The sequence below is a fragment of the Tachypleus tridentatus genome, chromosome 4 (genome assembly GCF_004210375.1).
Source record: "Tachypleus tridentatus isolate NWPU-2018 chromosome 4, ASM421037v1, whole genome shotgun sequence".
Classification (NCBI taxonomy): domain Eukaryota; kingdom Metazoa; phylum Arthropoda; class Merostomata; order Xiphosura; family Limulidae; genus Tachypleus; species Tachypleus tridentatus.
Genome location: NC_134828.1, coordinates 91,541,575 through 91,568,605, shown reverse-complemented (window position 1 = coordinate 91,568,605; position 27,031 = coordinate 91,541,575). Strand labels below are relative to the sequence as shown.

The 27,031-nt window shown below is 34.8% G+C and overlaps 1 protein-coding gene across 1 annotated transcript; it reads right to left on the bottom strand.

Moving 5' to 3' along the window:
- Positions 1-1,422: 1,422 nt before the first annotated feature.
- LOC143248381 (uncharacterized) lies at positions 1,423-20,317 on the bottom strand. Its single transcript, XM_076496742.1, has 4 exons — positions 20,268-20,317; positions 6,942-7,080; positions 4,620-5,162; positions 1,423-1,749 (listed from the first exon to the last, which is right to left on the bottom strand). The coding sequence occupies exons 1-4, from the start codon at positions 20,297-20,299 to the stop codon at positions 1,744-1,746; spliced, it is 720 nt and encodes a 239-aa protein (XP_076352857.1). The 5' UTR covers positions 20,300-20,317; the 3' UTR covers positions 1,423-1,743.
- Between the last annotated feature and the right edge of the window lie 6,714 nt (positions 20,318-27,031).

The following is a 27,031-nucleotide window of genomic DNA, read 5'->3' as shown; positions in this document are numbered from 1 at the left end:
GTTTATCATGATTTTTCATATCCAGAAAGATAAAACTTCAAGCGGTTATTGTATTAGTTTTGCTAACATATTTAAATAATGTGAAGAAAATGTGTAGAAAGGTTTACTTAATATCGTTTTTCCACATCCAAGAATATAAAACTTCATAATAGTATGTTATTGGTTATGCTATTATATGTAAATAATATAACCAAATGCGGAGAAAAATGTGTTTTACATGGTTTGTTCATATAGAGGAAGATAAAACTTCATAAGGGTATTGTATTTGGTGTACTAAAATGGAGAACTAATGTTAATAAATGCGGAGAAAAATTGTTTTTAACATTGTTTGTTCATATCGAGGAAGATAAAATTTCAAGCGGTTATTGTGTTAGTTGTGGTTTAATTCAGTTAAATGTTTACACTAACCACCAGTGTCTTCAAATCCCTTTATTTAAACTCTTAAAATTCTTAATTTTCGTTCGTCTTGCAATTCAAGTATATTTTAAATTAAGTAGCATTTAGTCATGAAAATATTGTCTTTTGGATGTTCTACAGTGTCTTACATGACTAAATATCTCGAAATATAAGATGTAAGTATTTCTCGGAACAAGCTGTTAAGAATGAAATTTTCCGAACCATTCATTTATTCGATACACACAAACTTTGAGAAGAGCAAACTGTAGTTTGTCGATATCCATGACAGTCGCATAAACGTTTAACAACAACGACGACGCACACGTAACATGTAAATATGACGTAAGAAGCAGAGCCTGTCGGAAGTAAATTTGCAAAAACCAAATAGCATTCTCACTCGAAGAACGTTTACGATTGTTTGTTTGTTTTGAATTTCACTCGCGCAAAGCTACTCGAGGGCTATCTGCGCTAGCCGTTCCTAAATTAGTAATGTAAGACTAGAGGGAAGGCAGCTAGTCATCACCCACCGCCAACTCTTGGGCTACTCTTTTACCAACGAATAGTGGGATTGACAGTTATGATATTCTAAGTAGTTTTTCCTTTCTGTTGTGACACGATATACATAATTAGTTTTGTATCTTGCTTATGGTATATTACTAGTTCAAGTGAGCTTTTGGACTAAGCTTAGTCCATTTTTGAACAAATGAAGTTGACTTACTATCCTGTATGAACACCAATTGTTATAAGTTTAATTATACAAGTTCAAATCTTCCTACTTCTTTTCTATTAAAGTCCTTCTTATGATTTATAAGAACTCGTATGGCTCTTATTGTAGGACATATAACATTCAACTACAACGAGAAGCCACTCCAAATCTTTGCATTCCACGTGTTTATAATATGCATTTCTGTGAATCCTGATGTTGCGAGCAGGAAATATTTGATTTTATGTATGTACAAAGAAAGAAAAGATACATAAGTGTTATAACTTTAAAAAAAGAAGAACTGAGACTATTTTAAACATGGGAACGTTTATTGTCCAAGTGGTTCGTATCAGTCATCCAACATAGAACAATTGACCTGTTATGAATACTCCTATCGCGTTACTAATTTCAAATATTTAATTTGTGTTAGAGTTATTAATGGTAAACTATTTCAGAATACAAACATAAAACAAACATAAACATACGAGGTCATTAAGAATATGATCTCACAGATCTGTGTTTTCTAAACAACGTGAGAAACAAATGTCAGTGAAACATAGATGTAGAGCATCTTATTTAGTAGGGATGTCTTTTGTCGTTTGACTTTAGTTTCCTACATCCATTCACAAACAACTCCCTCCTTCTCAGTGCTAAAAGAGAGAAAGAAAGAAAGTCTTAGCAAAATGTAAGTGAAACACAAGTACTATTATATTAAGCTTAGCAACAAATATATATAATAAATCCGTTATTGATATTATGTTTAGTATGTATTGCCGAACAATAAGATTGCAGATTAAATACAGAAGTTGTTGTTCTGGTCTGTGGTTTTAATGAAGTATTCATAGATAGACCTTAAATATAAAGATGACTCGACAAAAAGCTATTGCTTAAAGACGGTGCAATGATATTTTCTTTTTATCGCATTGCACATGCGTAAATTAACCTGTTTTTTGTGCCTTTTATATTGTAAGTCATGGATTAAGTGACTATTGAGTACATTGACGAATCTGGTACTAAGTATTTATTTTAATATCTCTTTGTGTCAGTTATATATATATGGAAATGCTTGTACAATACTTGGAAGTTGTTGTTTTATTTGTTAAAGATAATCGAAAGACATGAATCATCACATTTGAAAATGTTCCACTATTTAATCTTGCTATGTATGTAAACAATATAGTTTGATATATAATATCCTTAAAAACTTTAAATAGGGAGGATTGTAACACACTTTAATTTATAATATCACGAATTATTTAATAAGCCAGCAAATTCTTTCATCAATAGCGACCTATTTTGAGCACAAATGAATTTATGCTATGACACATATTAAGTTAATCTAGTTCTGGTACGGCTATGACGTCATGGATGCCATGTTTTGCCAATTAGGGAAATTACTTTCTGCTCTTCACCAACAATTTTTTGGTGAAAATCCACGTTCGTTGCTGATGGTATATAAAGAACTTTATTTTTGTTTTATTATTACAATGATTTGAGCGCTTGTTTGTTTGTTTTTGAATTTCGCACAAAACTACTCGAGGGCTATCTGTGCTAGCTGTCTTTAATTTAGCAGTGTAAGACTAGAGGGAAGGCAGCTAGTCATCACGACCCACCGCCAACTCTTGAGCTACTCTTTTACCAACGAATAGTGGAATTGACCGTCACATTATAACGCCCCCACGGCTGAAAGGGCGAGCATGTTTGGCGCGACGGGGATGCGAACCCGTGACCCTCAGATTACGAGTCGCACGCCTTAACACGCTTGGCCATGCCGGGCCTATGAGCGCTTGCAAAACATAACTTCAAGTTAAAACACCACTTTCGTCTTCGTCATGATGTGGTTTATTTTATGGTCACTACTTGCCTCCCGCTAGTACAGCGGTATGTCTTCAGATTTACAACGCTAAAATCAGGGGTTCGATTCCCCTCGGCGGGCTGAGCAGATAGCCCTTTGTGGCTTTGCTATACGAAAAACACACACAGCTCACTACTTCTGAATTTAACAAGTCAACTATAAAGAAATGTCAAATAAGTCAATATTTTAAATACCTGGTATGACAGGCGTACAGCAATTATATATCGGTAGGAAGATTTTCGTTTTCAGTTAGACAGAGAGAGAGAATAAAATACAAAAAGTTAAGAAAAGAGTACTTTATAAATTCTATACTTTGTTAGTTATTCTTCGAAATTCATCTTGTTACTTCATAAAAAATATCGACGAGTGACGAAAAACATTGCATATAAGTTAACAAGTATCAAATCCAGCTTCATGTTGGATTATTGAAACGGAATAGCAAAAAGATGGGGTAAGCCTCATTTATGAATAAGTAACCTGATGTAGGAAAACAACAAATATTTTTTTATAGTATTGGATTGTTATGTGATTATTATCGTCCTTTGTTGCATGTTTTTATTTATTCCTTTTACTCGTTTAATAATATACGTACACTACTAGAGTATAAAGTTGTATTATTCTAACTAGAAGAAGGTTTTTGTTCGAAGGGGTGTTTATACAAGTCTGATTTTTATGATACTTGTCTAAATATTGGCCCCGGCATGGCCAAGCGTGTTAAGGCGTGCGACTCGTAATCTGAGGATCGAGGGTTCGCATCCTCGTCGCGCCAAATATGCTCGCCCTCCCAGCCGTGGGGGCGTTATAATGTAACGATCAACCCCACTATTCGATGGTAAGGAAAAAAGAAAGCATCCGCTAAAGATTGGTCACGGGATTGACCTCTGTAGTTCCAATCAAAGCCATATTACAATTCTTAATCCTCAGTATCATTGCAGAGTACCAACTGCAATTAAAGCACCTGAGTACCCTCCAGTGAATAAAGATCATGGATTCCATTATTAGGCCATTGTTCTATTTAACTCCACAACAGGCTCACAGACACCAACCAAGAAGATGATCATGGATGGGTAGATGATACATGACTATTATTAATATAACTCATCATTACCAGATTTTATATAACCATATGTGGAATAAATATCTGGTGTCACTGAAGTCTGTTAAAATTAGTCTAGATAAATATATTAATTACTGGGTAGAAAGTATAGCAGAATAAAACTTTTAACACCTGTGTAAAAACCATGATGGACTCCTTTGTCATAACAGCCAATAATAATGCATGGCTGATGGTTAGTTGCTAGTTTTAAAATCATTACCTTTATATTTGAAGCACAGGGATTTATAACGGGAGATCTGTGTCAGTAGACCACATGGAATTGAACCTTGGATTTTTACGTTATAAGCCCTTAAGCTTCATGGTAATGTTAGTCAACATCCAACTATTAATCCGAGGGTCGCTGGTTCGAATCCCCGTTACACCAAACATACCCGCCATTTCAGGCGTGAGAGTGTTATAAAGTAACAGTCAATCCCACTATTCGTTTGTAAAAGAGTAGCCCAAGAGTTGGCGGTGGGTGGTGATGACAAGCTGCTAAATTAGGAACGGTTAGTGCAAATAGTCCTTGTGTAGTTTTGTGCGAAATTCAAAAACAAACAAATACTTACCACCGTGGAAGCCATCTCTTTGACAAATCGTTTTCCTCGAAGACCGTAAAATGATTCGGCGCGCTTGCTTTCATCAGAGAAGGGTAGTTGTGATTCGGATGACAAGTCTTCATAAGCATTTCTAAAACCATTAATGTAGCTGTCGACTTTGGAATCGTCTTTCTTTCCCCGCAAAGCATGAAAAACCCGTTTTTCCATAGTATCATCTTCCATAAACTTTTTTCCTCTGAGGCCAAAAAAGGGACTTCCTCTCTTATAATCGAAATCCTCCCGTCTTCCTCGGAGACCAAAAAATGGACTCACCATTTTTCCTTCAAAATCGTCCCTCTTCCCTCTTAGACTGAAAAAGGGACTTGTTCTCTCACTGTCAAAATCTTCTCTTTTTCCTCTTAAACCAAAGAACGGACTCGTTCGCTTGCCATCATAATAATTCTTTTTTCCTCTGAGACCGAAGAAAGAACTTGTACGCTTATCGTTCTCTGCTTGTTCAGATAATGATTGGCTAATAGGTATAATATTTTCAGTTTCTCCATCAGTGATTGGCTGTGAAAATGAAATATGATATTCTGCAATTAGAACACTACTATGAAATTAATATTTTGTAATTAGCAGTTCTGGAGAATTGGATATTTCTTGCTGTGGTCAAAGTAACAAAATGACAATTTTAATATTTTACTAAAAAAAGCAACATTTACAATTTATTAATTGTTTGTAACATTAACTTTTTAAGTTACGTTTATTATTCGTTAGTTGTTTTTAAAATGAAGTCGCAACTTACCTTTATTAATGGTTAATTGTTTCTGACGTGAAGTTTTTAGGTAACATTTGTTACTCGTTAGTTAAGACATTGTTAAACCCAATTCTTGTTATTTTATTTTTGACAGTATGAAAGTCTTAAGCTATGTTCATCATTCATTAATTGTAGACATAACATTGTTGCAAGCGACGTATTAAAATTGTTTACATTGTTCTTTTTTACAACTGGAAAAGCCGATTCTGTTTCCCTTCTGGAATACGAATGGAAAAGCCGATATTGTTCTACATACTTATTAAGGTTAGAATTATTAAGATATTGTTCTACATACTTATTAAGGTTAGAATTATTAAGATATTGTTCTACATACTTATTAAGGTTAGAATTATTAAGATATTGTTCTACATACTTATTAAGGTTAGAATTATTAAGATATTGTTCTACATACTTATTAAGGTTAGAATTATTAAGATATTGTTCTGCATACTTATTAATGTTAGAATTGTTAAGCTTTTCTTTATCCCAATTACTTCCATATCTACTTTTGGGGGAGAAGGGGGGTCTTCCCAAAATGAAAACACTTGGTGTTGTGGTACTGTACCAAGACTGGTCTCGCTGGCTTGTTTGTTTATTTTGAATTTTACGCAAATCTATACGAGGGCTATCTGCACTAGCTATCCCCCTAATTTAGCAGTGTAAGACTAGATGGAAGGCAGCTAGTCATCACCACCCACCGCCACCTCTTGGGCTACTCTTTTACTAACGAATAGTGGTATTGACCGTCACATTATAACGCCCCCACGGCTCGAAGGGCGAGCATATTTGGTATGACGGGGATTCGAACACACGACTCTCAGATTAAGAGTCAAACGCCATAACCACTTGGTTATGCCGAGCTCACTGGCATGTGAACGGAGATATAAATATAGTTACCAATATGGCTCCTTTGTGATCTATGTGAACGGAGATATAAATATAGTTACCAATATGGCTCCTTTGTGATCTCAAAAGTAACTAATGACACAACATCCAATGTCAGTTGATTGGCTTTCCAGGGGCTTTAATGCTCTTGTTGGGGGGTTACACCACATAAATAAGGACATTTGTGAGCTACCCCGAGTGCGCGTGCGAAGTTTGGGTCTTTTAGCTTCAAAACTATTGGAGGAGTTAACTGAACATACATACAAAGCTACAAGCTAAATCAGTAGATAAGTACTCTGTTATTAATACTTAATTAATACAGTGAATCCTAAAAAAAATTGTATTCCTCTGTGACTTAGCGGTAAGCCCAAGGGCTTATGACGTTAAATATCAGGTTTCAATACCTATACTTACCTGGTATAGTTTCGCCTTTTACAATAAACAAAGCAACCCAATAATGGGCAATATTCTTATCCATTGTACAATCAGATTAATTTTTAGAGAAAAAAAGTAATTGCTTTATAACAATAGAAACTTAATTCACTACAAAAAAGACAAAAGAAGTCAAACGTGGATTCAAGAAACAACGTAATTTACCAATCATATATTTTATTCACTATACGTTTGTGTAGAAAATTTTGACTTACCTCATAACGAATACTTTCTTCTGGAGTTATGGGTCGATCTAGTTTGACGACATCTAGTGACAAAGTTAGAAGAAATACAAAGAGAAGAATGGAAGCACTTGGAGACCAGCTGATTTTGTATTTCATCATTTCAAGTACGCTAATAAAGAACAACAACACATGTTTTATGTTTATATCTATACATATTTATTTAAGCTGCATAAATGTCTTAAAACCGATAATATCAAAAGGAAGGATGGTACGAATTTAAACAGAATATTTAAATATTAGATGAAATAGTGAAACTTTATAGAATGGACGGTTTGTTTGTTTGTTTTTGAATTTCGCGCCAATCTACACGAGGGTTATCTGCGTTAGCTGTCTCTAATTTAGCAGTGTAAGACTAGAGGGAAGACAGCTAGTCATCGCCACCCGCCGCCAATTCTTGGGCTACTATTTTACCAACGACGTTGACCATAACTTTATAACACTCCCACGGCTAAAAAGGGGAGCATATTTGGTACGACGGGGATTCGAACCCGCGACTTTCACCGTACTATTCTAGTTAAGTCTTGTAGGCTTGTGATAAGATATGTCTTACACTGCTAAATTAGGGACGGCTAGCGCAGAAATCCCTCGTGTAGCTTTCGCGAAATTTAAAACAAACCAAACCCAATAAACCCCCATACCAAATTTGATGAAAAGCTATATTGATAGAACGAAGTAGTGGTAGAACAAAACCCATAAAAACTGTAAAATGTAAACTGAATATTTGTATTACCTTTTGGTAAACTTAATGAACCTTCATAACAATTCTTTGAAGATCCATCCACACCCTATGAACTAGTCAGTGGACATACGACAGAGAGTACTATTATGTTTATATAGATACTGTTTTCTCCCGTCACATTCGTGATGACGAGAAACCCACTTGAAGTAAAAATATGTCTGAAGGCGGCTGGTATGGGTATAAAAACATTTATTAAAATAAAGTAGGAAACAACGTTACGACCATCTTAGGTCATCTTCATGTGGCATGAAAGTTTGTTATGTATTCTGCACTTTATTTTAATACCCGTACCAGCTGTCTTGAGATACATTTTTGTCCCGTCTTATCACACTCACTTAATTTTTAGGAGAAATATTGTAACATTCGTTTAAAATAATGTTACCGTAGCCAATGGATTCTTATCATTTACCAAAAATAAAACGTTTGTTTCATCTTTCAAAGTTTGAGAATAACGAGTGCCAGACCATTGTAATCTGAGAATAACGAGTGCCAGACCATTGTAATCTGAGAATAACGAGTGCCAGACCATTGTAATCTGAGAATAACGAGTGCCAGACCATTGTAATCTGAGAATAACGAGTGCCAGACCATTGTAATCTGAGAATAACGAGTGCCAGACCATTGGAATCTGAGAATAACGAGTGCCAGACCATTGGAATCTGAGAATAACGAGTGCCAGACTATTGGAATCTGAGAATAACGAGTGCCAGACCATTGGAATCTGAGAATAACGAGTGCCAGACTATTGGAATCTGAGAATAACGAGTGCCAGACTATTGGAATCTGAGAATAACGAGTGCCAGACTATTCTAAGTTGAGAATAACGAGTGCCAGACTATTCTAATTTGAGAATAACGAGTGCCAGACTATTCTAATTTGAGAATAACGAGTGTCAAACTATTGTAATTCTGCAAAACAAAAGTTTCAAGTTTTTCGTTTTACTTCTTACCACATTTTTTTTTTTTTTCACCTGTTCCCTGTATGGAATAACAATAAAACTGCTAAATTAGGGACGGCTAGCGCAGACAGTCCTCGTGTAGCTTTGCGCGAAATTCAAAACAAATCAAACAATATTTGATGTAATATGAGTTTATATTTGTTTGTATATTTATTTCTGTGTTCTTAGAAGTGAGTTCGTATCTGATTTTATATTGGTAAAACACGGGTCCGTATTTGTTTCTATATTGGAAGAATAAAGGTTCATATTTGTTTGTATGTTGGTAGAATAAGGATTCATGTTTGTTTTTATACTGATAGTACATGGGTTCATGTTTGTTTATATATTTGTAGTACATGTGTTCATATTTGTTTGTAGATTAATAGTACATGGGTTCATATTTGTTTATATATTGGTAGAAATGGATTAATGTTTGTTTCTATATTGTTAGTACATGGTTTAATATTTGTCTCTATATTGGTAGTACATGGTTTAATGTTTGTCTCTATATTGGTAGTACATGTAAGGGTTCATATGAATATCTATATCAGTAGAATACGGTTCTCGACAGTGTGAAAACTCACGTAACTCAGAAAGTTCTCTTGAAAGTTTCACAAATGCCACTTTATTTCTCAGAACTATTGAAAGCTGTGGAAAAAGAAATGTTAGTTAAGAAAAACAAGGCTGCATTTCTTGTGCAACTAAGTAAATAAAATCATCCGTTATTATTTTGTGTGAGTCTCTAAACAGTTGCTGCCGTTTTCGTTCTTGTGAAACGCAATATTTGATTGAAAATGACAGTAGCTCAAACTTAATAAACTCAAACTTCTTTGACATCTTTCCTCTTTCATTCGTTTTGTCTTTAAAGTTATCGAGACTTGACAGTTAGAGAGGGTCTTGCCATAAGCAGTTAGGGACCGAATTATCACTCTACGAAACAATATTATGTTCTGGGCAATGGAGATATTTTGAAAAATAAGGAGACGAATATGGCTAATGTAACTGAGTTGCAAATTCGAGGGTTCAGGGTTTGTATCCCCTTGCCGAAAAACTTTCGTACTTACAGCTAAGAATACGCCATGATGCTGATGGTAGAATCCCACTATTCGGCCATATAAAAGCATTCGAACAGTTGGCGGTGGGTGTTCTTGTGTGCAAACGTCCCTTCTATTCTTCCAGTTTAAAATATGGACGGATATACGCTTATAGCCCTCGAGTAGCTTTGCGCGAATTTCAAAAACAAACAAACCTTTATGTAGTTTTGCGAGAAACTCGTGCAATAAAAAGACATATGATAAAAAAAGTTCTTTGTTATGAAGTATAAATCTGAAAAAAAATTAAAATGTTTTATGTAGAGTAGAGAAGAAGCGAAACTTGCAATAAATTAAGACAAATTAGTTCTCTAAAAACTCATTAAATTAGGAAAAGAAAGAAGGAAGTGTAATCTCAAATATAATACTCTTCAGAGAAAACGATACATATTTTATTGACTCTTCTTTGACACTGGTTCTGCTTTCCAAAGAACCATTCAACTCGGAATATCGTCAGCAACACCAGCATGTCCGTAGGTGTTTCTGTGCTCGTTTATTATTGATTTGTTTTTCATGATTTCTGCTTTGGCGCTTTAAAGGTAGACGACTGGTCTTGCTGTCAGGCTCGCTTTAATTTTTAAAATCTAATTACTCAGAAACGTACTTTTTCCCCTATCTCCCTCTTCTTTCTTCCCCACATCAGTATCCTTCTTCGTGGATAGATAAACAAAATCTCATGCCAGATTTCCATCGGGCATATTTAATTCTTTGTGCAAACACATCGATATGGCGTAAAGCAATTTTCTTGTAATTTGATTTCAGAGCTTAAGTTTTCTTTGCAATTTGTGAACGAATTTTCCAATATTTCCATCCAGTTTGCTGAACAAACAATTGGAATTTAGTTTAAAGTATATCTTTGTTTATTTTTTAACATCTCGTACATTTGCTAGTTGCGTAAAGAATAAATATTTATTAATCCGTAATATATTCTAAAGTTCCTATGAGAAATATATTTACTTGTTTTAAATATTTAATAATTCTAGTAAAAAAAAAAAAGAAAACATATATAATTAAAACTCGTGCAAAACTTACTGCTCTGGAATTTCTAGTGTTGAGTGTTCCCAGGTTTAACCATTGCTTTAGACTAAGATAACTATTAAACGTTTCGTTTTGGGTTTACCTATTGAATGTATGTATTATTTTAGTACAAGTTACAGGTTTTGAATTATTGTATACTAAGGTAAAATATTTTTAAGCAACTACGACATTACGATCACTGTGTTGACGATCGTTTAACCATTGCTTTAGACTAAGATAACTATTAAACGTTTTGGATTTACCTATTGAATGTTTAACGTTACAAGTTAAGGTTTTGAATTATTGTATTGGTAAGCAACTACGACATTACGATCAACGATCGTTCCCTACACACGTTTTAACGTTAAAGAATTTGGTTTGGTTTCGCGCAAAGCTAGGGCTATCTACTCTAGCCCTTTCTAATTTAGCAGTAGAAGTCTAGAGGGAAGGCAGTTAATCAGCACCACCCACACGACATCTCTTGGGCTGCTCTTTTACCAACTAACAGTGGGATTGACCGTCACATTATAACGTCCTCACAGCTGAAAGGGCGAACATGTTTAGTGTGATGGTGATTGAAACCCGTGACCCTCACACTGCGAGTCGAGCGACCTAACCACCTGGCCAGGTCGGACCACGTTAAGGAGAATTTTAGTATTATTGAATGCCAATGTAAATATTTAAGCCTTTTTTAACGTTAAAACTTTATTGAGAATGATGGCAAAGTTGTATCTGTTTAAAACACACCTTCCTTACTATGAAAACTGCAAGTTTTAGTAAAATAATAAAGTGGGATTGACTATCACTCTATAACGCTCCCACGTCTGAAAGTTTCAGTATGTTCGACTGTGAGATTCGAGCCTCTGCAATTCACAAATTGCTAATCGGGTACCCTAATCATCATACAGAATAGAATAGTTAAATAAAAAATGACTGTCTAAAGAGAAAAATGATACAAATAAAAGCAAGAAAAACAAAATAAACACAAATTATAATATTTCTAAATTAAGCACGCTAGCGCAAATGTTCCTCGTGCAGTTTTGCGGAAAACTAAACGAAAAGTAAATTTATTGAGGTCTAAGCCAATAAACCATTATGTTCCATGTAGCCACACTCTTACTGACCAATAGGAACTAAGGTTAGAATGGAAATAAAATACATATCTATGTCAACTATTTTGAGCATTAGGTGACAACTAAATTAAAATGAGCTAGAATCGCGACTTTTGAAGGTTTCGAACCCCATCAACTAACGTGTTCGCCTCATCAGCCGTGGAGACGTTAGAGAGTAATGGTCAACTTCACTCTTCGTTCGTAAACGAGTAGCCCAACAGTTGATGGTCGATAGGGCTGTTGACTAGCTATCTTTCTTCTAGTTTTTCACTATTAAATTAGGAATGACTAGCGTAGATAGCCCTAGTGTAGCGATGCGCGAAATTCAAAAGAAACCAAACCAATCGTAACGTTTTTAAAATTCGCCCCGAAAGGGGTCGGAGCAAGTACAATATTGTCCGACCTGCATGTATTTCAACACCAACATCTTACAAGAAACAAACTGATAGCACTGACAAGAAGAAGAGGTCTTAATGAACCTGACTCTCTCTTGTTATAAATATCCAAAAATCCGATAAATAAACATCGAAAAGGAAACGTTTTTTGAAACGGTTTTCATATTACTGAACCATTGTGTTTAGTACTCCTGGACTACGTTCTCATTTAATTCAACAACGGTGTTGAAACAGTGTATTTCATACTCTCATACATAGTCTCACAGAAATGTGTTAATAATAACGTGTTTACCTAAAGGAAACAGTGTTGAAACAGTATATTTGATAATCTCACAGAAATGTATTATTAATAATATGTTTACTTAAGGAACTTGGCTCGGCATGGCCAGGTGGTTAATCCATGTAATCCAAAGGTCGCGGGTTCGAATCCCTGTCACACCGAACATGCTCGTCCTATTAGCCGTGGAGGCGTTATTAACTGACGGTCAATCCCACTATTCGTAGGTAAAAGAGTAGTCCAAGAGTTGGCGGTGGATGGTAATGTTTAGCTGCTTTCCCTCTAGTCATATCTTGCTAAATTAGGGACGGGTAGCGCAGATAGCCCTCGAGTAGCTTTGAGCGAAATCCAAAACAAATCAAAACCTAAGGAACTCTGAACGTTTTAATGGAATTTCACTAAATCCTTCACAACTCAGTCAAAATCGCTACAGATAATCTAACAGTCCTTGCCTTGATTAAACAAAGTCACGTTGTGAATTACTTTCAAAGTTTAGCTGTGTTCCTCACATCTGTGTTATAACTTTGTAAGTCGTAATTTGAGAATCATGAAATAGACTAATGAGATTCGTGCCATTTAACTTAACTGATTAGACTACAAACTGAGAAATTTCTCGTTCGATGTTTGGCTAAGGCTTCATACAAAAGTTTCTAATTAACGAAATTATTGTGATGATTGAAGTACAAGAGAAGAAATGTGGTGAATATCGTGTTTTCAAAACTTTTCGACAAAATGTTTGGCAAGAGGTAAATGTTATGAACAAGGAACATCTAATTGATGTGCTTACAGCCTGTTTTACGTAAGTGTGCTTAAGCATTTGAAAGCTGTGGTGCTTGAGCATTATTTTATAATTTATTAAAAACACAGTACTCGGTTATGCACGAGCATATCCACATAATATAAGGAACTGCTATGAATGATATCCCAGAGTTATATTTTCAGTAAAATAAGAAAGGAATATTAAATTGACAAATTTTCTTTGCAGTTTTGAATGTAATTGAGTTAAATAAATGAAAGAAAAACAAATATATCCGATTTATTTAAATTGTTTTAATAGTTCTTATCATTATTTGCTAAAATAACATTTAGAAGACTTTCTATGCTGGACATCACGTTGGCTCAGAGGTTAGCTGACATCTTTTACTACTACAATTTGAAGCTCGATTTGAAGTTCCTTGTTAATTCAAACGACAAAGTGTTATAGCAAGTAACGCCGTCTTAAGCATCTTGATTGATCTGGTTTGTTTTGAATTTCGCGGTTAGCTACACGAGGGCTATCTGCGCCAGCCGTTCCTAATTTAGTAAAGACAAGAGGGAAGACAGGTAGTCATCACCACCCACCACCAACTTAGGTTAGGGCGCTGTACTCGTAATCTGAGGGTTGTGGGTTTGAATCCCTGTCACACCAAACATGCTCACCCTTTCAGCCGCGGGGACGTTATAAAATTACGGTCAATCCCATTATTCTTTGATAGAAATAGCCCAAGAGTTGATAGTGGGTGGTGATGACTTACAGCCTTCTCTCTAGTCTTACGCTGCTAATTTAGGGACGGCTTAGCTTTGCTCGAAATTCAAAAACAAACTTTTAAAAATTATGTGTGAGAAATTAAAATAGTTATGCTTCCTCTTAAAAATTAATCTTTCTTGTGAAGTAATTTTCAGTATAACTACAGAAGCCCTCGAAAGTGCGCTAGCCGTTGTTTACAATACTAAGGAAATAATGTTTATTCTGGTTACATTTTAGCCACGAACATTATCGACCTTGTTATATTTCAATAAAGAACATTAGTGATGGTTACATTTTAAGGAAAACTACTAGATTAATTTTCTTTTAACATGGTAACCTTGACACGTTTACATTTTAACAATGTATACTACACTTGGTTACGTTATAACACTAAGCACTAAACTTGGTAATTTTGTCAACAAACACTAAAGCTGGTTAGGCTTTAGTAGTGCACACTAGATTGTGTTACATTTTGACAATATATAGTAAACGTTATACGCTTTAACTCGGTAAATTGTTACAAAATATAACGTTTAAAATAAGCAGAATAAAAGCAAATTATATAATTCGCATATTTGAGTAATTTTAAGACCTATGTATGGGTAACATTAACATACGAACTCCTGTTTACTCCATTTCAAAGACTTTGTTTTAATTTATTTTTAATTATTCAAAATGCATGTTGATTAATGTGGGTCTTCGCATGTTATTCCATACAGTGAGCTTTGCTAAGCCTTCTCGTGTTTTTCACCACTGCCAAGTAATTACATTTAGTGGTAGCTACTTAATCTGTATCAAATCCTCCTGTCGGTCGTAAAAAAAATATTAATTGACATATTTTTGTAAGCTGATGGCCCAGGATAATACTGAAAAGCTTAAACTAGAATATGGTAGAAGGGCGTAATTACTACACTTTCAAGTTTATCAAAATCCGGTCACAGTTCGGAATTCTCCGGTGCGTTGTTGATACCACGTTTTTACACGTCTGGTTTGTTTTTAAATTCGCGCATAGATACGAGGGCTATCTGCGCTAGCCGTCTGTAGAGGGAAGGCAGCTAGTCATCACTGCCCACCGCCAACTCTTGGGTTACTCTTTTTATCAAGAGTGGGAATAGTGGGATTGACCATCATATTATAACGCCACCACGGCTAAAAGGGCGACCCTGTTTGGTGCGACGGGGATTCGAACCCGCGACTCTCGGATTACGACTCAAATGCCTTAACCACTTGACCGTGCAGAGCGAAGTGATACTGAACAAAGAACAATATATTACTTAAGTGTCATCACTGTGTGTGTTCTTGGGCACATTAATTGGACTATGCTTTGATTTCATTCAAAGTAATATTGCGCATACAACAGGTTACCTATATGTAACCACTGTGTATATTCGTGGACACGTATTTCCAATTATTATAATATTATTATGCCTCTCGATTCCATGAAGAAACATAGGGCCGCAATCACTTGCGGAGTCATTAACAGGCTGGTTTTTTTAAGTGAGCAGATTGTTAGCCTACTGCACAACCCTCAACCAGGAGGAGAAACCTTAGCCGTCCCTAATTTTGCAGTGTAAGACTAGAGGGAAGGCGGCTAGTCATCACCACCCACCACCAACTCTTGGGCTACTCTTTTACCAACGAATAGTGGGATTGACCGTAACATTAAAACGCCCCCACGGCTGGGAGGGCGAGCATGTTTAGCGCGACGCGGATGCGAACCCGCGACCCTCGGATTACGAGTCGCACGCCTTAACACGCTTGGCCATGCCGGGGCCAATATTTACAATATGTTTTGAAAAATTATCTGTAAATTTCAAAAACTTGAAAATTTTTCAATTATTAAAATCGAAGCATTAGTGAAATGTAATAACAACAGATTAGTTAAACTTTATAGTAATGATTAAAACTGTAGCTGCAAAACAATACCAAACAATCTTGTGTGAGGCTACTAAAAGGAAAAGACAACTTTAGTGTTTCTAAATCACAACTCACTACTTATTTAATGGCTGAGTAACAATTTACCACTTGAAAATAATTCTATAGTAAAAGTCATTCAAGAATCAGGACCCTCTCTAGTGGCACAGCAGCATGTTTGCGGACTTACAAAGCTAGAAACTGGATTTCGATACCGTTGTTGGGCAAAGCACAATTGTGTACCATTGTGTCTGATTCCAAAGATACAATATAAATCAGGTTTGAAAGAACGCAAACAGATCCGCCGTAACTCTGTTCCGTTTTTTTACGAGTCACTTCAATTAATGAGCTTCGACACAAATCCGTAAAAACCAATGACAAGAAAAGAATCTTCAATTTCTCGAACTCTCCAAGGGTCCGAAACTGAATCAAGAACCGAATTACCGAAACTCAGGTTTTCATCACATGAAAAAGAAAATCCTAATTGTTTAATACACGAGTGGATAGAGGATAAGATTCAAGATTGGTAGTGAATTCAACTATAATGCAATATATTTTAAAGTAATTACTCTGCTTACCACGGGTATGGAAACCAGGTTTCTAGCGTTGCAAGTTTGCTGGCATACCGCTTGTGAGATCAAGTAATTTGAAATGGTCTTTCATGAGCTTTACTTTACTAGCTGCATTATTATTTTATTTTTGTCCATTTCAGTATTTTCTCATCACGAATTCCTAATCTAAGATTTATCTTGGTTGATATTGGATTCAGGTTCTTTTATTGGCTCTGATTTATTTCATGAATCTGTTGTTTTATGTCTTTTGGTTTGGACTACGTAGTTTTCTTTTCGCTCTAATTCAAATCTTTCAATGAAAACTAAGTTTGTTTTTTGCTTCCTCTTAACGGATATTTACCAAATTTGGCATGAAGATTTGTTGAAATCACGCGGAGATGCATGAAAACTTGCAATTTCACATCTTGTGTTTTGCTGTTTCTACGGGCATTTTTTCCAATTATATGTAAGAGAAGCACCTTTACCTAAGATAACTTTTCATTAACCATGAATTTACATAACTTTCGTTCAGTGAACAGGTACTCCAGATGGTAATAAATACAATGAAATAACGTGCCTAAGTTGTCTTGAACCCACTCGAAAGAAAGTGTTGCTTTTTCGCGATTTTTTCCCGCTGGAGGAAAGGTTTTCAAATTTCATTTCTCGCGGCTATCAGTCGATCTTTTAAGTAAAATTTAAAAGATTCTTTGTTTGTTTTTGAATTTCGCGCAAAGCTATAAGAAAACTATCTGCGCTAACAGTCCCTAATTTAGCAGTGTAAGACTAGAGAGAAGGCAGTCCACCGCCAACTTTTGGGCTTCTCTTTTACCAACGAGTAGTGGGATTGACCGTAACTTATAACGCCCCCAAGGCTGAATGGGAAAGCATCAGTAGTGCGCTGCGAATTAGAACCAAAGACACTCAGATTACGAGTCGAGTGCCTTAACCACCTGGCCATGCTCGGGCCTGAAAACTAACTTGATTAGTAATATTCTTGTAAAGTAAGTAACCTATCATTATTTATGCAAATAAAATATACAGTTGAAATGTCTGAAATTGAAAAGCATCGTGTATCTAAATAAATTACTTAACTCTATCAAATCAAAGCTGTTAAAAAATGAAAATATTTGACAGTTTTTATTTTCTCGCAATTATTCTTAAAATATACCACAGATGCTTATGAATTGAAAGTTATTGTCTTTGAAATTGATATGAATAACTTTGTAATGTTGTGGCTAATGATGTCCATATTTTGTACACTGATGGCCGAAACTTAAGAACTTTCTTGCTTGTTTATTTTTGAGCAAAACCACAATGAACTATCTACTGTATCCTCTTCGGCGAATTGAACCTAGGATTTTAATGTTAAATGATCTAATAACAAACTTTATGACACTTTAATATCTGTAAGTAAACTATATATTGCCCAGAAGATAAGATTAGTTGACATTTGTCAGTAAATATACATAAGATACGACCTTCTAACATCTAGGCTCTGCATGGCCAGGTAGTTACAGCGCTTGTCTCATAATCTGAGGGTCGCGGGTTCTAATCCACGTTACACCAAACATGATCGCTCTTTCAGACGTAGGGGCATTATAATGTGACCATCAATCTCACTATTCGTTGGTGAAAGAATAGTTGGAGGTGGGTGGTGATGACTAGCTGCCTTCCTTCTACTGTGATAATGCTAAATTAGAAACAGCTAGCGTAGATAACCCTTATATAGCTTTGCGCGAAATTCAGAAAACAAACAAACAAGTCTGACTTCTCTCAAAGGATATAACTTACACATGATAAAACCTTCTGATATCTATTGGCAGACATATAATAGAGACAATAAGAACTTTTGATATGTATCAGTCAAGTCCAGGGTTCGATACAATGCGGTAAAAGGAGTGCGGGTGTTTTATTGTGTAGATATGCACTAAAAACACCAACAAAGTCAGTCAGTAAACACTAAAGACGACAGACAGGATCGTTTGATGTCAGTCGCAATGCGTTTACTTATAAATCACTCTGATAACAGTCGGGAAACACTTACTGGTGGAGATATGACCTCGTGACGTTCGTTGTAAAACAGATGTTACTCTTATTACGTTTGTCTGGCACAATTGGTTTGTGGCTAAGTACACAACTACTTCAAAAATTAGTAGTTATGGAGCAATACAGTGGAATGGAGACTTCTTTCTTCTCTAAGTATATAAAATTTTTTATAACTTCACCAATGAGAATATGTAGAAATTATATTTGTGTAAGTAATTCATCTTAAAAACTATGGTTGTATTTTTATTTCCCTGGCAATGTTTCGAGCAAACGCTATTTTCCTGCCAGAAACTAGACAGTCAGTTAATGACAAACTACTGGAACATTTTGAGAGGAAATAAATACGCAAGGACAAGGTCCGGCATGATCCAAGTGTGTTAAGGCGTTCAACTCGTAATCCGAGGGTCGCGGGTTCGAATCCCGGTCGCACCAGACATGTTCGCCCTTTCAGCCGTGGAGGTGTTATAATGTTACGGTCAATCCCACAATTCGTTGGTAAGAGAGTAACTCAATAGTTGGCGGTGGGTGGTGATGACTAGCTGCCTTCCCTCTAGTGTTACACTGCTAAATTAGGGACGGCTAGCGCAGATAGCCCTCGAGTAGCTTTGCGCGAAATTCCAAAAAACAAACAAACAAACACAAGGACAAACTTGAACGCGGGATAGAATTGCAAGAATCTAAATAAATATATTAACAATGTCTGTTGTATGTCCATGTAATCACTTCGCAGGAAGTGTATGGATCTTCACCAGAGCTGGTGGAAATTCATTAAGACTATGAAGAGGTAGATTCAATTTCGTGTTTCGTGGTTTTTATTGGACACAATTGTTTTTTGTTTTTTTTACCACTACCTAATATCGTTTGGATGAATCCACACTAAATTTAGCATCGAAATTTATTGGATCCATGAGGAGATATATGTAAACTTGTGGTCTCATGCTCTCACATTTTGCAGTTTTTATGTGCGTTTTGTGTTTATTTTTTCTATAATTAGACATAAATGAAGCAACTTTTTATGTTCTAAGACTACTTTTAATTAATCACGAATTTACAGAACTTTCGTCCATTGCCGGGTAAATGTAAATGTTACAGTTTGCATTTGCTGATCTGATAATTGTACTTACCAAAATGAGTATCAGGTGACAGTTGTACATTGTTGGAAAGTTGACTGTCGACGAATAAATCTTTAATGTCAGTGTCCCGTTTATAAGAAATTAGAGGTTTGTTACGGGGGCATGTGAGCAATGGTATTGACTTGTGTTATATTCTGATGTTATCTCTAAGCTGAATGGGTTAAAAGTAAGAGTAAAGGGAACATGTTGATGCTCAACGTGTTGGTCGAAACGAGGTTAGATGGTGCCGTTGGAAATACTAACTTGTTCAAGGTATTGATGTTATAATAAGTGCTGTGATTTAACCTAACCAACCTCTGTTTTTAAGGTGATTTATCTCCAAAAATCTAAGATTTATATTTTTCTAGTTGGAAACAGTTCTCCGAGAGAGAGAAAAAAAATCATTTTAGTTCAAATACAAAAATGTTTGGAATTTATATGAGAAAGTAGAGTATTGTGACAAAATAGTTCTTTATAAAGGACCAACAATGTTACTCCTGACAGGAATTCCTTGGACAGGGTGAAACCATGAAATAACCTTTCATAACCCACTCATTACCAACAGTGAATGAAATGCATAACAAGTCAGAATTCTTACCTCTGGCTCAAGTCTCTACTCTCTGCTCTCATTGAAATCGTAAGGTTATGAGCATTAGTGGAATTAGTCTTACCTTTTATGGCCAACTATTACTATTATCATAATACATTCCTGACGTCAGTGGCTGTTAGTCTTTCTTCCACGTGGTTTTTAGCTCTTCTTTCGACCAATGGAGAGGCAAGTACTTGTACGATGGTGCTTTTTCCACGGGCCATAAGATCCCTGAGCTAACACAAGCCAGCGAATCAATAGATAGTTTTCATTAATTATGTCAACACATTTTTTTTTATGCGCCCACGCCATCTCAACTCTAAAGTTTGGACGACTGCGCAATAACTACATGTACAAGAGCATTTGGAAGCGCTAGAATTTTTGCAATTACCTTCTTTCAAGTACATGCACAAATATGTTATTGTTCTAGGTTTAGAGTAAATGGTCATTATTTTAAGACTTCACGTTCTAAATGTGATTGGGTAATACTGGCATTCACCTTGTTATTATCATTCAAGAAATCCAGCCTTTAAACAGGTATTTACTGGACTGTCTTTAAAAAACAATAACAATTAGTCTAAGGTCATGAGCTCTTAGAATAAATTACCGTTTTTGTTAGAAAGATAAAGTAATTGTCAGTAAATTTATGTTATTTTGTGTTTGTAATTCAATGAAAGCTACAAAAGATGTACAAATGAAACAAAAGGGTTAATATAATCCCTTACTGTGTTATCTATTCAAGTGTTAGAAGGGTTAATATAGTTCCTTATTGTGTTATCTATTCAAGTGTTACAAAGGTTTATACAGTTCCTTATTGTGTTATCTATGTAAGTGTTAGAAAGGTTAACACAGTTCCTTATTGTATTATCCATATAGGTATTACGTGGATTATTCAAAGGAAAAACAGCAATATTTCTTATAACTGTTCTTAAAATTTATTGGTGTCTCTGAAAACACCAGTTTGTGATTTATAAAAGTTAGAAAAACATCGAGTGAACTTAAGAGATCACAAACTGGTGTAAAATAAAAATATTTTTAACTTGTAATTTTGTTGCTAAACACAGGAATAAATGAACGACTGGTTTATGTAGAAACGCGATTTTTATATTATGGGTATTTAGATTCTTACTGATCATTTAATTAAATGGGTTAATTTCCAATTAATTTAAAAATATATATCAACATAAATGTCTAATTCGCATTTATTTTCATGTAGAGATGGTTGCAATATATTCGATGGTAACAACACATAAACTTGGTAACATTTTTGTTTACGTAATACACATTACACCGTGAATACATATCATAACGGTGTATGTCTAATGTGTATTGTTTAGATGAGGTTCATAACGCTAAAAATCGAATTTGTTTTTACTATCTAAGGGAATGGATAAAATCTGTATAATTGTGCTTAACAAACAAACATATTAGAATAAGTTACGTACCGGCGTTACTGCACTTGGATAAATAAATGAACGATATGACCAAGTACATTTGCATAGCCACTCAAAAGCAAAATAGTTAATATGAACGAAGAAGTTAATTATTGTTACAGAAGCATGTATATTTCATTGTTTACCTTCCACATAGTTAAAATGTTACAACTATGACAAATATTTGCTATAGCTATACATAAGACAAAAAAAAAACTCTGACGTAAGCATATGCTCATAATGAATGGTGAGATGATACTTACAATTGTTAAGATTGTATTTGGAAGTGGTTAAAGAATATTCCATACCAACTGTCAACTTCCTATGAATGATGACAAAGTTCCTGTTAGTAGGTGAAGATTTCAACCAATGGTAAGAGGGTAACAACCAGCGGAGACGGAACACAATTAGTTACAGTTCTCAGTTTACACGTTTTAAAGGAAATCAAAATCCTCAGACAACAATAATTACAGTTTCATATTTGTATCTACCAATTTAAGGGTTTTTAAAGTTAGGATACAGTTAGCTTCAAATCCATCACAGTTAGCTTCAAATCCATCACAACCAAAACTTGTTTACGGGAAGAGCAGTATTTTCTGTTGATAAACAGTAAATGTTTTGTATTGTGCTATACATTCAAATTGCAAAAGAGTTAATACAGTTCATTATTGTGTTAAACATTCAAGTATTGTATGACTTAAAACAGTTCCTTATTTCGTTATCCATTCAAGTGATAAAAGGGTTAATACAGTTCCTTATTGTGTTATCCATTCAAGTGTTGCAAGGGTTAATATAATTCCGTGTTGTTTTATCCATTCAAATGTTGCAAGGATAAATACATTTTCCTTAATGTGTTAGACATTCAAGTGTTGCAAGGGTTAATATAATTCCGTGTTGTTTTATCCATTCAAATGTTGCAAGGATCAATACATTTTCCTTAATGTGTTAGACATTCAAGTGTTGCAAGGGTTAATATAGTTCATTACTGAGTTATCCATATCAGAATTACAAAGAATATTACACTTCCATATTGTGTTATACATTCAAGTGTTGCACAGGTTAATAAATGAACATTATAACTACGTTTCATACTGGCGAAACCCCAGTAAAAAATGGAAACCAGACAAGTAGTTAAACTGAGGTTAAACCTTCTGCCACTTTGAACACAATAAAACTAAATACAAAACACTACAGCTAAAAACAACAGTTTCATCTCGCTTACACAATAAACTATTTCATTTGGGACTGACCTACAGTCAACATTTTTCTCTACACGTTTCGACTCTAACATGCCATCTTCAGGAGAAGAGATCACCATTTATGTCTTGTATCATATCTTAAATGCAAATTTTTTTTACGGGATATCACGCCATCTATAAATATTTTGTTACATCAGTCCTACAGCCTATTTAATACGTTCTTCTTCTCAGATATAATTATTTCTAATGATTCACGAATGTTTCCGGTATAACAATTTTTAAGTTAAATTAATACCATGACATTTTCCCCACTGGACTGAGTGCCATGTCATACTGACATTTTTAGGTTGATGGGAAAATAGCTTTTATTTTCAACATTCTTCTCGTGTTCATTCACTATATTTTAAGTTTCTTTTAGTCTGGCCTATGTCTATGCTTCCACATTTACAAATTACTTTAATAAATAATTAATTAACCTTATTTATTGCTCTATTTTCAATATTAAAACTTTACAAAATGAACATGATATGTAGGGTAAAATGAAGCCTTGTTTTTTAGTTTTATAAGCTGTGGGTGTGTGTGTGTTTTTCTTATAGAAAAGCCACATAGGGCTATCTGCTCAGCCTACCGAGGGGAATCGAACCCCTGATTTGAGCGTCGTAAATCCGGAAACATACCGCTGTACTAGCGGAGGGCGTTTTACAAAGTACTTTAAAATATTTACCAAACTACTGTTACATGAAGTTTTTAGCTACACTATCATTGATTTCTGTGTCAAACAAACCTCTATTTTCCGTTACATATTTCAACAATAATGTTTTACTATCTGATTCTTGTTCGGAATACATTATAACTCTATATAAGTACGAATACAAAACTGAAATATTTAAGCTTTTGTATAACACCATTATTGATGTGGTGACATGCTCACAGACAAAAAGAACTTTTCCATAAATGGTAACCTTTGACTTATTTTCCATTTTGTGTAACTATTACATCTAGTAAAAAAAGTAAATTAATAATTTAATAGAAGGTTCTAATTATTTACATAATTAGCATATTTTTAATGTTTCTTTCACATACTGTCAGGTGACATCAACAGATCTGATCCAAACTTCTGTTTTCAAACCAATTGTATCAAAACTTCACTTTCAGTTCCATCCAAATACAAATCACACAGCACCTTCTTCTTACGTGTAATGTTCGGTGTTGACTTTGATAAATAATGCTTAGAAAATTATTTTTTTACTTTTTTTAAACTGATAACTTCTGTAACGTCTAACGATGAAGTTTTCTTAATTTCATTTCTAAGTACCCTACAGCCGCCATGACCAGGTGGTTAAGGCATTCGACTTATAATTGGAATGTCGCGGGTTCGAATCCCCGTCGCACCAAACATGCTTGCCCTTTCGGTCGTGGGAGCGTTATAATATGACGGTCAATGCCCCTATTCGTTGGGAAAAGAATAGCCCAAGGGTTGGAGGTGGGTGGTGACGACTAGTTGCTTTCCCTCTAGTCTTACACTACTAAATTAGGGACGGCTAGCGTAGATTAGCCCTCGTATAGCTTTGCGCGAAGTTAAAAAAACAAAATCAATCCTAAGCACCCAACGGAACAGTTCTTAAAGGCCTTAGTGTGCGTTTTCTCATAGCAAAGCCAGATCGGGTTATCTGCTGAGTGCACCGAGGGGAATCGAACCCACTGAAATTATTACCTTATAACTTTATTTGTTCTATTTTTTTATATAAGTTGTATGGAATTGTTTACTGTATATTCAGGGATAAATATAATTGTCTTACATAAGATGTACCTAAACTAGACACTATTGGTCTACAATTGGTCTATCATTGATTTTGAGAGTTTTAGGAAGTGTTAAGAGCGTTAGAGCTTCATAACTTAAAGGTATTACGTCTTTTTATCTTGTAGTGTTAAGGGGATCTATTTTTAAACTTATCTTTTGTTCATCCCAAAGAACTTGCTACTATATTCTTAATTATTTCATACAGGCTTTCTTGAAATAAATTTTGAATTTTGTTGATCGGTTATATATATATACCACCCCAGTTTGGTTATATATATACCACCCCAGTTTGGTTATATATATATACCACCCCAGTTTGGTTATATATATATGTACCACTCCAGTTTGGTTATATATATATACCACCCCAGTTTGGTTATATATATATACCACCCCAGTTTGATTATATATATATATACCACCCCAGTTTGGTTATATATATATATACCACCCCAGTTTGTTTATATATATATATACCATCCCAGTTTGGTTATATATATATACCATCCCAGTTTGGTTATATATATATATACCACCCCAGTTTGGTTATATATATATATACCATCCCAGTTTGGTTATATATATATATACCATCCCAGTTTGGTATATATATATATATATATACTACCCCAGTTTGGTTATATATATATATACCACCCCAGTTTGGTTATATATATATGTACCACTCCAGTTTGGTTATATATATATGTACCACTCCAGTTTGGTTATATATATATACCACCCCAGTTTGGTTATATATATATATACCACCCCAGTTTGGTTATATATATATGTACCACTCCAGTTTGGTTATATATATATACCACCCCAGTTTGGTTATATATATATACCACCCCAGTTTGATTATATATATATATACCACCCCAGTTTGGTTATATATATATGTACCACCCCAGTTTGTTTATATATATATATACCATCCCAGTTTGGTTATATATATATACCATCCCAGTTTGGTTATATATATATATACCACCCCAGTTTGGTTATATATATATACCATCCCAGTTTGGTTATATATATATATACCACCCCAGTTTGGTTATATATATATATATATATACCACCCCAGTTTGGTTATATATATATACCACCCCAGTTTGGTTATATATATATGTACCACTCCAGTTTGGTTATATATATATGTACCACTCCAGTTTGGTTATATATATATACCACCCCAGTTTGGTTATATATATATACCACCCCAGTTTGATTATATATATATATACCACCCCAGTTTGGTTATATATATATACCACCCCAGTTTGTTTATATATATATATATACCACCCCAGTTTGGTTATATATATATACCACCCCAGTTTGGTTATATATATATATACCACCCCAGTTTGTCCACCCTTATCTGGTTTGATTGTTTGACGACGTTTTCTCTTCACTCACACATGATAACGTTATTATGGTATGGTATCCAATGGTGTTGTTAGCTGGTTGTTCAGCTTTGGTCTTAAGTTACGAACCAGAAGTGCATCATTTTCCTCAGTGTTGATCCATCTGTCTCTGAGTCTATTATTTTCCAGTGCTTGATGTTCGGTTTATCACTACAGTCTTTGCTTCGATGGTTGTAAATTCCATAGTTGTTGGAATGGCTGTTTTCCTCATTATCCTTAATTATGTTTGCTAGGTTTAGTAACTCTGATCAAATGTAGTCACGCCTACAGCAAGAACACGTGTATTGATACACAACCAGCGATTTTTTGAAGGAGGTATTTTGTCTTTGAATAGGAAAAACATCGACTTATTCTTTGTTAGGTATAAAGATCACTCTTATGGTGACTTGGTGATAAGTCGATTATTGAATGTTCTTGATTTTCTTTAACAGTTTAATGTCAGGAGAACCAGTGAAAGGTAAAACTAAAGTGACAGGACATTTGGAAAAATTGAAGTCTGGAACTCTGAGGTTTTAAAATCTATTAGTATATTCAAAAACACTTCTGTTGATGAGTGCTAAACGAAAGGCACTTTTAATACCTCTAATGACACAGCGGGATGTCTGCGGACTCACAGACTGAACCCCGAGTTTTGATAACTGTGGTGGGCAGATACAGATAATCGAATGTGTAGCTGTGTGCTTCATTACGTACATTTCACGAAACATTTTAAGTTCAATACAGATTAAGAATATAGATAAGTTTAGCATGAAAATTACAATAAAAGCTGGTACGTTTATATGCTCTATGTATTACAATGCTTATTTAATTAATTTTATAGTCATCGATATGAATTTGAAGAAATGACAGTGCAAATAATGTTTCTGGCAGTATTTGGTTTCGAACCTGTTTTTCAGGTTGATGA

What these genes read in the sequence shown, in the direction of transcription:
- LOC143248381 (XM_076496742.1), bottom strand. Translation starts at nt 20,299, where the DNA reads ATGAGAGCAGAGAGTAGAGACTTGAGCCAGAG. An exon ending in AGTAGAGACTTGAGCCAGAG is followed by an intron (nt 7,081 to 20,267) that starts GTAAGAATTCTG and finishes GTTCTTTATTAG; the next exon opens with CGTACTTGAAATGATGAAAT. An exon ending in AAGAAAGTATTCGTTATGAG is followed by an intron (nt 5,163 to 6,941) that starts GTAAGTCAAAAT and finishes TCATTTTCACAG; the next exon opens with CCAATCACTGATGGAGAAAC.